This window comes from Corythoichthys intestinalis, chromosome 4 (assembly GCF_030265065.1).
Source record: "Corythoichthys intestinalis isolate RoL2023-P3 chromosome 4, ASM3026506v1, whole genome shotgun sequence".
NCBI lineage: Eukaryota > Metazoa > Chordata > Actinopteri > Syngnathiformes > Syngnathidae > Corythoichthys > Corythoichthys intestinalis.
Window position 1 is genome coordinate 32,617,533 of NC_080398.1, and position 17,176 is coordinate 32,634,708.

At 36.8% G+C, this 17,176-nt stretch overlaps 1 protein-coding gene across 3 annotated transcripts in view; it reads left to right on the forward strand.

The window, feature by feature from the left end:
* znf385d (zinc finger protein 385D) overlaps positions 1-17,176 on the forward strand; it is a 293,701-nt gene that overhangs the window by 228,277 nt on the left and 48,248 nt on the right. For all 3 annotated transcript variants that reach the window (XM_057833409.1, XM_057833411.1, XM_057833410.1), the window contains one exon: positions 4,077-4,200. In XM_057833409.1, the coding sequence (XP_057689392.1) occupies positions 4,077-4,200 (124 nt within the window). The remainder of the gene's footprint in view (positions 1-4,076; positions 4,201-17,176) is intronic.

Below are 17,176 nucleotides of genomic sequence, written 5' to 3' on the forward strand. Positions count from 1 at the left end.
CACATTCGCCAAATTAGAACCCGATTCGTTACATTATTATAAGTATCATTATTATTACGATTATTACATTATTTTTCCTATTTCTATTCATTATTTATTTATTTTGCTCTGTGTAATTGCTATTAGCAATAGTATTTATTAAGTATTTAGTGTAGGTTTTTGGGCTGTGGAAGGAATTAATGGAATTTTAATGTATTCTTATGGGAAAATCCTACTCGACATACAACTGTTTCGACTAAAAACAAGGTCCCGCAATGAATTAACTTTGTATGAAGAGGTACCACTATATTGGGGAGGCCGAAGAGCAGTAGTCGATCTGTAAGGTGACTAAACTACAGACAAGAGTGGCGGCAGTGAAGGGGGTGCGAAAAGGGCGAAGACGAGAAATATTACAAAGATGGAAGTAAGCAGATCTCGTGATGTCGTGAATGTGGGAGTGTATGGACAGCGTGCTGTCGAAGAGCGGTGGGCAAGATTTTGACTTTAAAATCAAAATCTTGACCACCTTTTTTCTTTTTTTTTCTTTCGTGGCCTTAAACTACTTCCGTACATTTGTTAAATCATATTTATACAGCTTATATTATTATATTTTAATGAGAAATTCTTGCTGATTACATGAATATTTGGTTTTATTTAGTATGTAATTCACATTTTGTAAAATTGTAGTCACATTTTCCCATTTATTCTACAAACAGTAAATTCTTAGTAGCATGATTACATTAAAAAAAAAAAAAAAAAAAGTGTATATATTGCATACAGTGGGGAGAACAAGTATTTGATGTGTATCAAATACTTGTTCTCTCCACTGGGAAAACCCATTGGCAGTGTATCAAATACTTGTTCTCCCCACTGTATATGGTGGAAAACACTCAGGTGACTTGAAGTTCCGCTCTGAGATCCCCAATTTGGCCAAATTTCAAAATTGTCCGATATGCATGTGAGATACATAATTGGGAAGCTTAAAATCTCAATTTTCTGGGGGAAGAAAAAAATTGAACAGGAGGGGATTTAAAAAAAAAAAAAAAAAAATTAAACAGCAAAACCCTATCAGGAGGTGAGAGCACACGGGAGCAGAATTACAGACGCCATGACTTTTACGAGATATTATCGCCTACTTACCTTGTTTCGATCCAAAAACTCCATGTAGCATGTATCACTGACTTTCAAGACACAGCTGTGAATCGTCACAGCTGGATTTTTTTTTTAGGATTTTATGGGTGAAACATGGTAATATAACAAAGGTCATGATGCAGAAATCGCAGACATCAAGGAGTGGTCGAGATTTTCATATATTTACCCTTTAAAACGTTTTTTTATCTTCAATTTTTCTTGGTTTGGATGGATTATTTATCATCTAACATATTGGAGAAAATGCGACAGTAACAAAAAATATACAATTAAGCAATAGTTCTGAGGTAGATATCCGTTACTTTTTTACAGACACCATTTTTTTTATTGTGACGTCATTTGTTTAAAAGTTTAAAATATGCGAGTGAATAATTTTTTAATGTAGTTTTTTTTTTTTTTAACGAAATATTAGACCTCAATTAATGATTCTAAGCTAAAAATGACAGACATTTTGAATAATAACTATAATTAATTACCTTCGTTTTATGGCTGGGTTGAAACAAAGTGGTTGCGCGACGTCTGTAAATGGGGGTTTCCAGGGTAAAACAGACAAATTAAAAATAGTTCAGGGGCTTAATGCGCCGTGAATCTGCTATGGCAGCATATAAACATATTGGTCTATCAAACACAACAGTTCTTTTGGCTGAAAATACAGCAGTTTATTACATATGGCGGATACATATGGCATATACATATACAAACAAGACTGAAAAAGCAGTTTCAGCTCTTGCACTCTCTTTGATAGAACAATATGTCTATATGCTGCAATAGCAGATTCACAGCGCATAAAGCACCCAAACTACTTTTAATTTGTCCATTTTACCCTGGAAACCCCCATTTACAGACGTCACGCAACCGCTTTTGTTTCAACCTAGCCATATAGAGAAGGTAAGTATATTTATTATTCAAAATGTCTGTCATTTTTAGCTTAGAATCATTCATTGATGTCTGAATTTTTGTTTAAAAAAAAAAAAAAACGACTTTTAAAAAATTATTCACTCGCATATTTTAAACTTTTAAACAAATTACCTCTCAATGAAAAATTTGGCATCTGTAAAAAATTCACGGATATCTACCTCATAACTATTGCTTGATTGTATTTTTTTTTTTTTTGTTACTGTCGCATTTTCCCCGATATGTTAGATGATAATAATCAATCCAAACAAAAAAAAAAAAAAAAAAGAAAAATAACTTTTAAAAGGGTAACTATATGAAAAATAAAATCTCAACCACTCCTTGTTGTCTGCGATTTCTGCATCGCGACCCTTGTTATATCACCATGTTTCACCCATAAAATAAAATAAAAATCCGGCTGTGGCCATTCACAGCTGTGACAGGACACTCGGTGATACATGCTACATGGAGTTTTTGGATCGAAACAAGATAAGTACGCAATAATATCTCGTTAAAATCGTGGCGTCTTTAATTCTGCTCTCGCGTGTTCCCGCCTCCAATTAGGGTTTTGCTGTTTAAAAAAAAAAAGTTTTTTAAAAATGCCTTCCTGTTCAAAATTTTCGTTCCCCCAGAAAATTGAGATTTTAAGCTTTCCAATGATGTATCACACATGCATTTTGGACTATTTTGAAAGTATACCAAATTGAGGATCTCACAGCAGAACTACAAATCACCTGAGTGTTTTCCGCCATGTATATTTTTGCTAACAATAGCATGAGCACAAACATTTTATTTTTTACTTAAACAGATTATATTTAATATTTCTATGGAAGGTTAAGAATATTTTATTGTTCATCCAAAATATGTACACATCTATAACTCATTTGTAAGACTTTTGTTTTTACACATACATATTTTAAATTCTAACAATATAGTTGAAATAATATTTATTTGGGTGATTTACCCATTTATTTATTTATTTTTAATTGAAAAGGTAGAAATGCAACCAAAAAAGTATAAATTAAATAATACTTGATTTTCTTTTTTTTTTTTAATTCAGTGCTTTTATATTTACGTGTACTGAACAATTATAAATACATGACTGATAATTTTGCATTTAAAAAAAAAAAAAAAAGAATTCACTAAATGATATCCCTTCCTTGATATTTATTTAAACAAAAACTGTTTTAATAATTTATTATAACAATGAACATGTCTTGTCTCAAAATGTATTTTTAATGTAATTTATTAATTATTAAATCTGAAAACTTTGATTATTTATCTATTTATTCAAATTTTTATTAAAAAATTTTCAAAGTAGAAAAACACCCAAAAAAGTGTCAAATTAATAATCTTTCATTTTACATATATTTAATTCAGTACTTTCATACGTGTGTATAATAAACAATTATAATTTCACAATTGATTATTTACATTCTTACATAATTAAATTCATTCTAAAATATTTATTGTTATAAAATAATACAGGTTCAATCATTTATAACAACGAACACATCTCCGCTATTTTTGATATGTTTATTTCATATTCAACACTTTAACATTGAGCAAATCCTTTAATAATAAACCGTGTAAAAACGTCCTTGTCTTGGTGGTTATTTTTAAACGTGACTCATGACATGATGAATTCTTCACAGTCTCTTATTACAGGCCTGAAAACACCCCAATAGATCTCACGCTTAGTGTAGCATTTTCTTGGATCCACCGTCCGCAGTTTATTAGCAGGATTTTAAACTTTTGGAAGAAAAATGTCCAAACATTAACAAAAGTGACAAAAGATTGGCATCGGCGACTCAAAAAAGGAATCTCATAAATCTGCGCTTTCCAAGTGAATCAGTCACTGTTTGGATCACAGAAACAAGACCAGTGAAAGGAGTCGCTGAATCAAGAAGATGTGTTGGAGAAAATCAAACGTCGGCGCTTTGCGGCCGGGTCTAATTAGCCCTAAGCCGCTTCGCTCGGCCCTGCGCTCGTCTGCGTTTTCACGTTTCATTTCATCCCGGTCCCCTGTCTCAATCTGTTTGTTCTCCTGGCAGAACCAAGCCTTGGCCCACTACAAGGGCACCAAGCACGCCAAGAAGCTAAAAGCCCTGGACGCTCCCAAAGGCAAGATGAAAGGGACGCCGCTTGCCAAGGACACAAACGCCGGCAGCAGGAAAGGTTGGTGGAAAAAGAAGCCGCTTTTTTGTCACGTCATATGGTACACAGTCATGTTTAGAAAGAGATAATCCAAGTAAACATGAAATTTAGTCGCAGGCTGCCATTGACTGTGGCAGGGGCTAGCGGCCCTGTCAAAATACAGTGGGACAAATAAGTATTTAGTCAACCACCAATTCTGCAAGTTCTCCTACTTGAAAAGATTAGCGAGGCCTGTAATTGTCAACATGGGTAAACCTCAACCATGACAGACAGAATGTGAAAAAAAAAGAAAAACACATTGTTTGATTTTTAAATAATTTATTTCCAAATTAAAGTGGAAAATAATTGGTCTACTACAAACAAGCAAGATTTCTGGCTGTCAAAGAGGTCTAACGAGGCTCCACTCGTTACCTGTATTAATGGCACCTGTTTTAACTCATTATCGGTATAAAAGACACCTGTCCACAACATCAGACAGTCACACTCTAAACTCCACTATGACCAAGACCAAAGAGCTGTCGAAGGAAACCAGAGACAAAATTGTAGACCTGCTCAAGGCTGGGAAGACTGAATCTGCAATAGGTAAAACGCTTGGTGTAAAGAAATCAACTGTGGGACATACAACAAGACCACTGATAATCTCCCTCGATCTGGGGCTCCATGCAAGATCTCTCCCTGTGGCGTCAAAATGACACCTGTCCACAATCTCAGTCAGTCACACTCCAAACTCCATTATGGCCAAGACCAAAGAGCTGTCGAAGGACACCAGAGACAAAATTGTAGACATCCACCAGGCTGGGAAGACTGAATCTGCAATAGGTAAAATGCTTGGTGTAAAGAAACCAACTATGGGAGCAATTATGAGAAAACGGAAGACAAACAAGACCACTGATAATCTCCCTCGATCTGGGGCTCCATGCAAGATCTCACCCCGTGGCGTCAGAATGATAACAAGAACTGTGAGCAAAAATCCCAGAACCACACGGGAGGACCTAGTGAATGCCCTACAGAGAGCTGTGACTACAGTAACAACGGCTACTATCAGTAACACAATGCGCTGCCAGGGACTCAAGTCCTGCACTGCCAGACGTGTAACCCTGCTGAAGCCAGTACACATCCAGGCCCGTCTGCGGTTCCCTAGAGAGCATTTGGATGATTCAGAAGAGGACTGGGAGAATGTGTCATGGTCAGATGAAACCAAAATAGAACTTTTTGGTAGAAACAGAGATTCTCTTGTTTGGAGGAAAAAGAATGCTGAATTGCATCCAAAGAACACCATACCCACTGTGAAGCATGGGGGTGGAAACATCATGCTTTGGGGCTGTTTTTCTGCAAAGGGACCAGGAAGACTGATCTGTGTAAAGGAAAGAATGAATGGGACCATGTATCGAGAGATTTTGAGTGAAAATCTCCTTCCATCAGCAAAGCATTTTGAGTCGCTACTCACACCAGCTGTGATAACATGTCACACACATAGCCACAACAAAATGTTCCACAGCAAACAGATGCAAAAATGTCAGGGACATGACAAAGTCATAACCTTGTACGCCCTAAAATTAATCGAGCTGCTTGACTGGACGCTTATTTACCAAACCCAGATTGTTGACTGTGTTAATTTACAGTTTTGATGTATGTTCCATGCCTGAATGTGCGTCTTTAGTTGTATGGGCACGGGAAACTGATAAGCATATGCTTCATCTAGTCCGCCTTTGTCGTCATTGATTGTCAATGATACCGATGATGATGACAATAAAATTCCATTAAAAAAAAAAAAAAAGGGGGGGGGGGCATTGAAGATGAGACGTGGCTGGGTCTTTCAGCATGTCATTGATCCCAAACACACAGCCAGGGCAACAAAGGAGTGAATTCGTAAGAAGCATTTCAAGGTCCTGGAGTGGCCTAGCCAGTCTCCAGATCTCAACCCCATAGAAAATCTGTGGAGGGAGTTGAAAGTCCGTGTTGCCCAACGACAGCCCCAAAACATCACTGCTCTAGAGGAGATCTGCATGGAGGAATGGGCCAAAATACCAACAACAGTGTGTGAAAAGCTTGTGAAGAGTTACAGAAAACGTTATTGCCAACAAAGGGTCCATAAAAAAGTATTGAGATAAACTTTTGGTATTGACCAAATACTTATTTTCCACCATGATTTGCAAATAAATTCTTTTAAAAAATCAAACAATGTGATTTTTGTTTTTTTTTCCACATTCTGTCTCTCATGGTTGAGGTTTACCCATGTTGACAATTACAGGCCTCTGTAATATTTTCAAGTGGGAGAACTTGCACAATTAGTGGTTGACTAAATACTTATTTGACCCACTGTAGATTGGACGTCTAGCGCTGTCAATGGAAGTACCCGCTTCCACAAGCAGGTTTTTTGCAGAGGTGGGTAGTAACGTGTTACATTTACTTGAGTAACTTTTTGAGAAAAATGTACTTCTGTGAGTAGTTTTACTAAGCCATACTTTTTACTTTTACTTGAGTTACTTGAGTAACTTGAGTAAACTCTACTCTTACTCTGCTACTTTGGGCTACTCAAGAGTCGTTACATTTTTCCTCTTTATTCTACATATTAGATTTATTTTGTTTTTTGCCAGCGATGCTAAGTAGAGATGTGCCTGGTTTATTACCGGGGTAGTTCTACCGATGTCACCAATGAGACGTCGCAACAAAAATAACATGACTCCATTATACCAATCAGACATAACAATAGTCACATGACCACTCTACAAGCTTGCAGTCGGAAATCCTATGAGTACGCCGGCCCGTTCAGTCACATGAATTCGAAAGCATTTTCGCCCAGCTTTTATTTGGCACCAATATACCCAGGAAAACCGGAGATATGATCGGTTTTTCTCATGGTAGGAAACATGCAGTGCCTTGCAAAAGTATTCGGCCCCCTTGAACCTTGCAACCTTTCGCCACATTTCAGGCTTCAAACATAAAGATAAAAATTTTTAATTTTTTGTCAAGAATCAACAACAACTGGGACACAATTGTGAAGTGGAACAAAATTTATTGGATAATTTAAACTTTTTTAACAAATAAAAAACTGAAAAGTGGGGCGTGCAATATTATTCGGCCCCCTTGCGTTAATACTTTGTAGCGCCACCTTTTGCTCCAATTACAGCTGCAAGTCGCTTGGGGTATGTTTTATCAGTTTTGCACATCGAGAGACTGACATTCTTGCCCATTCTTCCTTGCAAAACAGCTCGAGCTCAGTGAGGTTGGCTGGAGAGTGTTTGTGAACAGCAGTCTTCAGCTCTTTCCACAGATTCTTGATTGGATTCAGGTCTGGACTTTGACTTGGCCATTCTAACACCTGGATACGTTTATTTTTGAACCATTCCATTGTAGATTTGGCTTTATGTTTTGGATCATTGTCCTGTTGGAAGATAAATCTCCGTCCCAGTCTCAGGTCTTGTGCAGATACCAACAGGTTTTCTTCCAGAATGTTCCTGTATTTGGCTGCATCCATCTTCCCGTCAATTTTAACCATCTTCCCTGTCCCTGCTGAATAAAAAGCAGGCCCAAACCATGATGCTGCCACCACCATGTTTGACAGTGGGGATGGTGTGTTCAGGGTGATGAGCTGTGTTGCTTTTACCCCAAACATATCGTTTTGCATTGTGGCCAAAAAGTTCAATTTTGGTTTCATCTGACCAGAGCACCTTCTTCCACATGTTTGGTGTGCCTCCCAGGTGGCTTGTGGCAAACTTTAAACGAGACTTTTTATGGATATCTTTGAGAAATGCCTTTCTTCTTGCCACTCTTCCATAAAGGCCAGATTTGTGCAGTGTACGACTGATTGTTGTCCTACGGACAGACTCTCCCACCTCAGCTGTAGATCTCTGCAGTTCATCCAGAGTGATCATGGGCCTCTTGGCTGCATCTCTGATCAGTTTTCTCCTTGTTTGAGTCTTGGTAGATTTGCAGTGGTCTGATGCTCCTTCCATTTCAATATGATGGCTTGCACAGTGCTCCTTGAGATGTTTAAAGCTTGGGAAATCTTTTTGTATCCAAATCCGGCTTTAAACTTCTCCACAACAGTATCTCGGACCTGCCTGGTGTGTTCCTTGGTTTTCATAATGCTCTCTGCACTTTAAACAGAACCCTGAGACTATCACAGAGCAGGTGCATTTATACAGAGACTTGATTACACACACGTGGATTCTATTTATCATCATCGGTCATTTAGGACAACATTGGATCATTCAGAGATCCTCACTGAACTTCTGGAGTGAGTTTGCTGCACTGAAAGTAAAGGGGCCGAATAATATTGCACGCCCCACTTTTCAGTTTTTTATTTGTTAAAAAAGTTTAAATTATCCAATAAATGTTGTTCCACTTCACGATTGTGTCCCACTTGTTGTTGATTCTTGACAAAAAAAAAATAATTTCATATCTTTATGTTTGAAGCCTGAAATGTGGCGAAAGGTTGCAAGATTCAAGGGGGCCGAATACTTTTGCAAGGCACTGTATTTTCTCAGAGAGCACCCATGCTCTTTGAAGAGTGATGTTTCATTTCTGTGGATAGCTCTATAGTCGATATTCAAAACTTTTTGTGGGAGTTTTAGCCCTTTATGGTCTTGTAAGCGGTTATAGTGCAAAAGGTTATCGTGCAAAAAAATAATAACGATGACGTTATGCTGAGAAAACAAAATACCATTGTTCAAAAACTATCAAAAATTGAAAGCAGGTACTCACAATGTTACTCATTACACGAGTTCACAGAGTTTATTTACTTGTAATTGAGTAATATTTTGGGTGTTTACTGTGAGTTGAGTAACATTATTTTGAAGTAATACGACTTTTATTTGGGTAGAGTAGCCCAAAATTTTACTCACCTCTTGATAAAATACCGAAATTTGGGCATTTGCATGATAATCTTGCCGTGCAAATGTACCATATTGGCCCTAATATAAGACGGTGTTTTTTGCATTGAAATAAGACTGAAAAAGACGGGGTCGTCTTATATTCGCGGTCTAGATGTTATACCCATTCACGATGCTAGATGGTGCCAGATATCATTGAAGCGATTTTCTGTCATGACAGATCTCAGCTACTCTTTTTAGTTTAACCAGTTTGCATTATTTTATTGCAATTTTTTTCCTTATTTAGATTTTTTTCGACTACAGTTACAGTTAAGACTTCACTTTGATGGTTAATGCAGTTATTCCAATTTTGTTGGTTTATTTACATTTCAAAAACCAGAAGCCATTCATTTACAAATGTGATTGCACTTTAGTTTACATATTTAAATGTTCAGATATTAAGATTTGAATGAGGCAAAATAACATGCTTTTTCTCTCAAATATATTGTTATAATCATTTGTTTCAGATGTGCTGTAATTATTTTGTGTATAAAAATTAATTTGGTGTTCAAAAAGTCTTTTTTCAAATTTGAGTCTTGAAAAAGAGGAGGTCGTTTTATATCAGGGCCGTCTTATATTCTGGCCAATACGCTAATACAACTGTTATTTGGGTAGAGTAGCCAAAACTTTTACTCACCTCTGGGCAAAATAACAAAATTCGGGTATTTGCATGATAATCTTGCCGTGTAAATATAATATGCTGATTGATTTTTGTAACCCTGTACGTTCCTGCACGCAAACAAATATTTCCGAATACTTGAAAAAAAAATTAGAATATTGATGTTATCCGAATATTCACTGCCTGTAAACATATCCACTGTGGTTTCAACACAAAACGTCTGCACCACTTTTCAAGATGATTTGTTTCATCTTCTTTGCTAGGTAGTTAAGCCGATACTTTATTGATCCGTCTTTTATTTACATTTTTATAGTCGATGCCAGGTGGGCGCGTAAATCCGCTGATCTCAGCCAGATGTCAGACAAAAACAAAAACGCAGAAAGACAACAACAGCGCTTTTGCTGCCGGATAACTGACTTAAAGTTGGCGCTCAAAGCATTTGAGAGGAATCAAAAAGTTTGGATTTGAGTTTATCAGCAAAGCTGCGCGGCGTCTCGAAATTTTGTGAGCTGAACCAGACTTGATAATTATCGCTGCTTGTTTGATCCTTATTAACTTATTGGCTGGCATTGACGGCGCTAGACATCCAATCCATTTTGACTCGGAGGTTAGCGATCATTCAATCCCAGTCAAATTGGTTTTAATGTCTATCGCCCTCAATGGCAGTTAATGAGTTAATAGGCTGTCATCAACAAAAAAAAAAAGTTAGATGATGAATCACACATAACAATTGAACGGTATCACTGTTCCCCAAAGCAAAGGCAGATTTCATGTAATTTTGTATTGAGAGCTACAGAAATCTGAGATTCTGATTGGACGTCTAGTGCGGTCTATGGCAGTGAAACATGATTACTCACTACGAGCCATCCCAGTTTACAGTGGGGCAAGTAAGTATTTAGTCAACCACTAACTGTGCAAGTTCTCCCACTTGAAAATATTACAGAGGCCTCTAATTGTCAACATGGGTAAACCTAAATCATGAGAGACAGAATGTGAAAAAAAAAACAGAATATCACATTGTTTGATTTTGAAAGAATGTATTTGCAAATCATAGTGGAAAATAGGTATTTGGTCAATACCAAAAGTTCATCTCAATACTTTGTTATGTACCCTTTGTTGGCAATAACAGAGGCCAAATGTTTTTATGTAACTCTTCACAAGCTTTTCACACACTGTTGCTGGTATTTTGGTCCATTCCTCCATGCAGATCTCCTCTAGAGCTGGGGCTGTCGTTGGGCAACACGGACTTTCAACTCCCTCCACAGACTTGCTATGGGGTTGAGATCTGGAGACTGGCTAGGCCACTCCAGGACCTTGAAATGCTTCTTACGAAGCCATTCCTTTGTTGCCCTGGCTGTGTGTTTGGGATCATTGTCATGCTGAAAGACCCAGCCACGTCTCATCTTCAATGCCCTTGTTGATGGAAGGAGATTTTCACTCATAATCTTTTGATACATGGCCCCATTCATTCATTCTTTAACACAGATCAGGTGTCCTGGTCCCTTTACAGAAAAACAGCCCCAAAGCATGATGTTTCCACCCCCATGCTTCACAGTGGGTATGGTGTTCTTCGGATGCAATTCAGTATTCTTTCTCCTCCAAACACGAGAACCTGTATTTCTACCAAAAAGTTCTATATTGGTTTGATCTGACCATAACACATTCTCCCAGTCCTCTTCTGGATCATCCAAATGCTCTCTAGCGAACCGCAGACTGGCCTGGACATGTACTGGCTTCAGCAGGGGGACACGTCTGGCAGTGCAGGATTTGAGTCCCTGGCGACCAGTGTTGTTAATTTTACTTTAAAAAAGTAATTAATTACAGTTACAAATTACTTCTCTCAAAAAGTAATTGCGTAAGTAACTCAGTTACCTGAATGTAAGAGTAATTAGTTACTTGGCAAAGTAACTAGTGATAATTTTCATGTTGTTTTTTTTTCTAAAAAAAAAACAAAAACAAAAAACAAAACAAAAAAAACAGGTCACACAATGTGAAGTTTAAAGGGTTTTGGGGACAACTGGCCCTAGCCCAATTCTTTACCCTCCACTTAACTAGACACAAGGGTATTGCGATAACTACCGGTAGATAGTAACCTTTGCTATGTGTGGAAGTCATTTAAAGTTGTGAATCAACCTTTAAAGTTGTTAAAATTGCTCCCGTTATTGCATTAGTTCCCTTCTGTCTACTTACAACATGTGTAAGTTTTAAAACTGTTTCATCGTTTATAGATAGATTTAAGTCAAGATTTTGCTGATTTAGGAGCATTTTAGATTAAAAAAAAAAGTTACTTAGGTTCGCCAGGAAGGACCTCTACATCAGAGCCTTCCTGAGAGGTCTACTGCTTTAAGATGGCGGCTGTTTACTAACGCATGTAGTCCTTAAAACATGTTGCCAATGCAGCCATGTCTGTCATTTGCATCTAGTTCTATAATATGTGATATCTACCGTATCATGTGGGCGTAGTTTGTAGGCTATGGCTACAGTCAGGTATTATTGGAGCCACCTAGCATCGCGTTTGCAACAGTGTCTTCCCCACTCCTGCTCTACTCTCTCGTCTCCGTGAGTCCGTCTCTCTCAGACTTTTTTTTTCGACCAACTTAGTAACGGATAGTAACGCACGCCTTTCCTGCCTCAGTAACGGTAACGGCATTGCCAAGATGAGAAAAGTAAATAATTAGATTACTCATTACTGAAAAAAATAACGCCGTTAGTAACGCCGTTATATTCTAACGCCGTTATTAACAACACTGCTGGCGGCGCATTGTGTTACTGATAGTAGCCTTTGTTACTGTTGTCCCAGCTCTCTGTCGGTCATTCACTAGGTCCCCCCCGTGTGGTTCTGGGACTTTTGCTCACCGTTCTTGTTATCATTTTGACGCCACGGGGAGAGATCTTGCATGGAGCCCCAGATCGAGGGAGATTATCAGTGGTCTTGTATGTCTTCCATTTTCTAATAATTGCTCCCACAGTTGATTTCTTTACATCAAGCGTTTTATCTATTGTAGATTCAGTCTTCCCAGCCTGGTGCAGGTCTACAATTTTGTCTCTGGTGTCCTTTGACAGCTCTTTGGTCTTGGCCATAGTGGATTTTGGTGTGTGACTGACTGATGTTGTGGACAGGTGTCTTTTATACTGATGAGTAAAAACAGGTAACAAGTGGAGCCTCGTTAGACCTCGTTAGACCTCGTTAGAAGAAGTTAGACTCTTTGACAGCTAGAAATCTTGCTTGTTTGAAGGTGACCAAATACTTATTTTCCACTCTAATTTGGAAATAAATTCTTTAAAAATCAAACAATGTGATTTTCTGTTTTTTTCCAACATTCTGTCTCTCATGGTTGAGGTTTACCCATGTTGACAATTACAGGCCTCGCTAATCTTTTCAAGTAGGAGAACTTGCTCAATTGGTGGTTGACTAAATACTTATTTGCCCCACTGTAAATGTATTTAATGTCGATTGATGGCAGTGAATGAGTTAAGCAAATAAACAAAACAGAAGTTTTGCTTTGAGTAACTTTTAACATCTAACGTAGCTAGCCTGTGACGTGTATCGTAACTCGCGGAGTTTTCACGCGAACGCAACGACCGAGCATGTTTTGGCGATATCGCAAACACGTCACGCACAAAGCGGCGCAGGCGGGCGACCTTCCTGGCCGCTACGGTGCTCATTAATCATCCTGAAAGACACCTGGCGCCGTCTCACTCCGCTTTACCCACAATGCACCCGTGGCACCTGCTCATGAATATTAATAGGAAAGATGGAATGGTAATTTGTTTGTGTCTTTTGTATTCGTATTATATATATTTTTTTGTTTCGCAACATTTTATTTGGGAAAAACAGCTCCGTGGTTGGTTTAAGTGCTACAGCTGTTACAAATTGCTTTTTTTTTAATGGACGAATCATTACTTTTTACTTCTTCCATTAACTTAATGTGAGCAAGCTAATGGACAGCTGGACTTTTGCTCAGTGTGTTTGTGTGTGTGTTTCAGTTAAGTAGTGGATAATAAAGTACTTTTGCAGGTTAAGATTGAATAATTAAGAATAATTTGACCTTTCTTTTTAAATGAGAGGATGTATATTTACTACAGTTTTCTGATATTATCGGGTAATATCAGCTGATGAAAGCATTTTAAATGATTGTGAGGGAAATTCAACTTTGAACTCCAAGACAAGTGTCAACTCGATAGCTTGATGACAGAAATTAATCATACCAGCCAAAGATTGCCTGCTTCGAAGACTTTATAAACAATATATATATTAAGGATACAAAATGATGTGATTCAGCCAGGAGCTGTAATCACCCAGAAGTACCAAGAAGTACAATACAGGCTGGACATTTATACTGTTGAAAGGGCATTACCTAAGGATGCTTACTGTGAAACGATACCTACGAAAGTGAAATTTAAGTATCAACTCTGGTGGTTTTCCACAGAAAAACAATGTGAATTATGACCTTGGGAACTTAGCCGTACCTAGCACGAAAAGGGAGTAAAATCTGATTAGAGTCCACAGAAACCCTTTGTATGATGTTCAAAGAAATACAGCACACAAACATGGATGAATACAGTCTAATGAATATTGTTCACAGCAGTTATGTTTTATAAGCGTGAATAAAATTTCTTTCACAATGATAACAGATAATATCAACATCGGTTTTTCATTATCGGTTTTGGGCCAATGTGTGTGTTGCTGTGAATGTAGATGACTTCTTCCTTTGTACAATGGCTGGTCAAAGATTAGCACAGCAGTTATGCTTATTGACCATTAGGTGTCTCTAAACTAAGATGCTTGAGATTTGTTATGTGCAGTGTTTTTAATAAGTAGCGCATGATCTAATTAATTATTTTTCTCATCTTTGCAACGCTGTTACCGTTACTGAGGATGTGAAGGCGCATGTTACTACAATTTTGTTGAAAGACGTGCAAGTTGTCTGATTTTTTCACAGCTGCCTGGGAGAAAGCAGAGAGGGATTGGGAGGAGGGAAGGGGGTGGTGACGCCATTGCAAACGCGATGATGATTGGCTAGTTGGCTCGGAGCGTTGGCGTCGCATTTGCGTTCTCGTTAGCATTAGCATTTAGCGTGGCATCTTAAACTCTTGGGCTTTTTTTTTTGCATACAGCTTGTAGCGTCAAGGTGGGGCAATACATTGGAAATAATGTACAGTACTGTTTTCCTGCTGAATGTGCATTATCATCACCAAGCTGTCATTGTCTTTGTAGACGCTACAATATAGTAATCATTTTTTTAATGACCAAAAATAGTCGCTTGCCCTAAACTTTTCTTGAATGACATATTAATGAACCTCGTGTGATGTTTTTTTTAATCAACCAGTTAATATCAGAAGTGGGTAGTAATGCATTACATGAATTCCGTTACATTTACTTGAGTAAGTTTTTGTGAAAAACTTCTAAGAGTAGTTTTACTTAGCTATTCTTTTTACTTTAACTTGATTAGATTTGTTAAGAAAAAAACGGTACTCTTACTCCGCTACTTCGGGCTACACAAGAGCCTTTACATTTTTCCTCTTGATTCCAAATATTATACCATTGTTTAAAAAAAAAAAAAAAAATCAAAACAAAAATATAAGCAGTTACTCACAATGTTACTCATTACTTGAGTATTCTTTTCACCAAATACTTTTTTACTTGTACTTTGCTTGAGTTCATTTTTTGGACGATTACTTTTACCTTTACTTGAGTAATATTATTTAAAAAAAACACTACTCTTGAGTACAATTTTTGGCTAATCAACCCACCTCTAGATAATATAAACATATTTGATGTGAGAGATGTTATAGGCTAGACTTCATAATGATGAATATTATGAAGCATACGATAGAATGTATAATGTAATAAATAAGGCTGTCAAATTTATCACGTTAACGGGCGGTAATTAATTTTTTAAATCAATCACGTTAAAATATTTAACGCATGCGTGGAACGACCTACTCACTCATTGCCGCAAACAGACTACAATGGTGCCGTTTTATGTGTATTGTGAGCTAAGAGGCAGAGACAGGTGAGTGGAGTGGATACAGGTATTCATTGGGGCCGCACTATGTATTGGCAAAAGCTTTGGCATCTCTTTCACAACAATTATAACTATTGTGGCGAGCGACGTGGGCAAGATTGACAGGAGATGATCTTTTTCTTAACACCCTGTATTGAACACAACGCAGAGAAGATATACCATTTGCAGCCACCACTGACAGTCATGGTTGCCGAACTTTCCATCATGCATTTGGGCAGAACAGTTAAGTCACTACAGTATCATTTACTGAAAGCACAACAAAAATAATATTCCTATCTCTCCAAAAAAAATAATGTTCACAAAAAAGAAAAGCGCTAAATGCAAAGAAAACTGGCTTTCTCAATCAAAATAGCTATGCAAAATAATACTCAGACTTTGGTCAAACATTTCGTTTAGCTCAACAAATACACAAGATGGAAATATTTGTTTATATACAAACTCATATTTATCTTTTAAGAATTACAAGTCTTTCTATCGGTGGATCCCTTTCACAGAAAGAATGTTAATAATGTTAATGCCATCTTGTGGATTTATTGTTATAATAAACAAATACAGTACTTACTGTATGTTCAGTATGTTGAATGTATATATCCGTCTTGTCTTATCTTTCCATTCGATTAGTTCACTTTTAAGATGTGATTAACTCGATTAAAATTTTTAATCGTTTGACCGCCCTAGTAATAACGTGTAGAAAATGAAAAGTAACATCAGTTACTTCGCTGAGTAACTACTTATTGTTACAATGAGTTAATCGCTCAATTACTTTTTGAGAGAAGTAATTTGTAACTGTAACTAATTACTTTATAAAAGTAAGATTAGCATTAGCATTAGATAATTTTGTAAGCATTATCATTATTGAAGCATCCAGTAAGGCATCACAATACAATTAGCAATAATATGTTAAGACCACGACCGCATATATCGATTTAAAAGTCATTATTTGTCAAGTCAACAAAAGACTTGTGTTAAAATATTACAAGAAAATAAGCTGTTTTTATAAAAAGTATTGAAACTAGATGAAGAAAAAAATCATTATATGGTAAGTTAAGTTTTACCATTTATATTTTTTTCAAATGTCAAAGAATAACTTTTAGGCGAGCATTTCTTAGGTTTGTCAGAACATTCCAAAAAATGTCAAAATATGATATTTGCACGAGAGTAAATACACAGTAATTAATACATGGGAATATTTATAGTCAAGAAAATATGACCTTTTTTTTTTTTTTAAACTGGTTAAGATATATATATATATATATATATATATATATATATATATATATATATGTGTGTGTGTGTGTGTGTGTGTGTGTGTATATATATATATAAAACAGTACTGAACAAAAAAGTTTTACTGTAATTTTTCAAATGTAAATTTTAAAAAATTAATTTTGTCTTGAAACACATGTTGGTTAAGATATATATATATGTAAAAATCAGTACTGAACAAAAAAGTTGTACTGTAATTTTTCAAATGT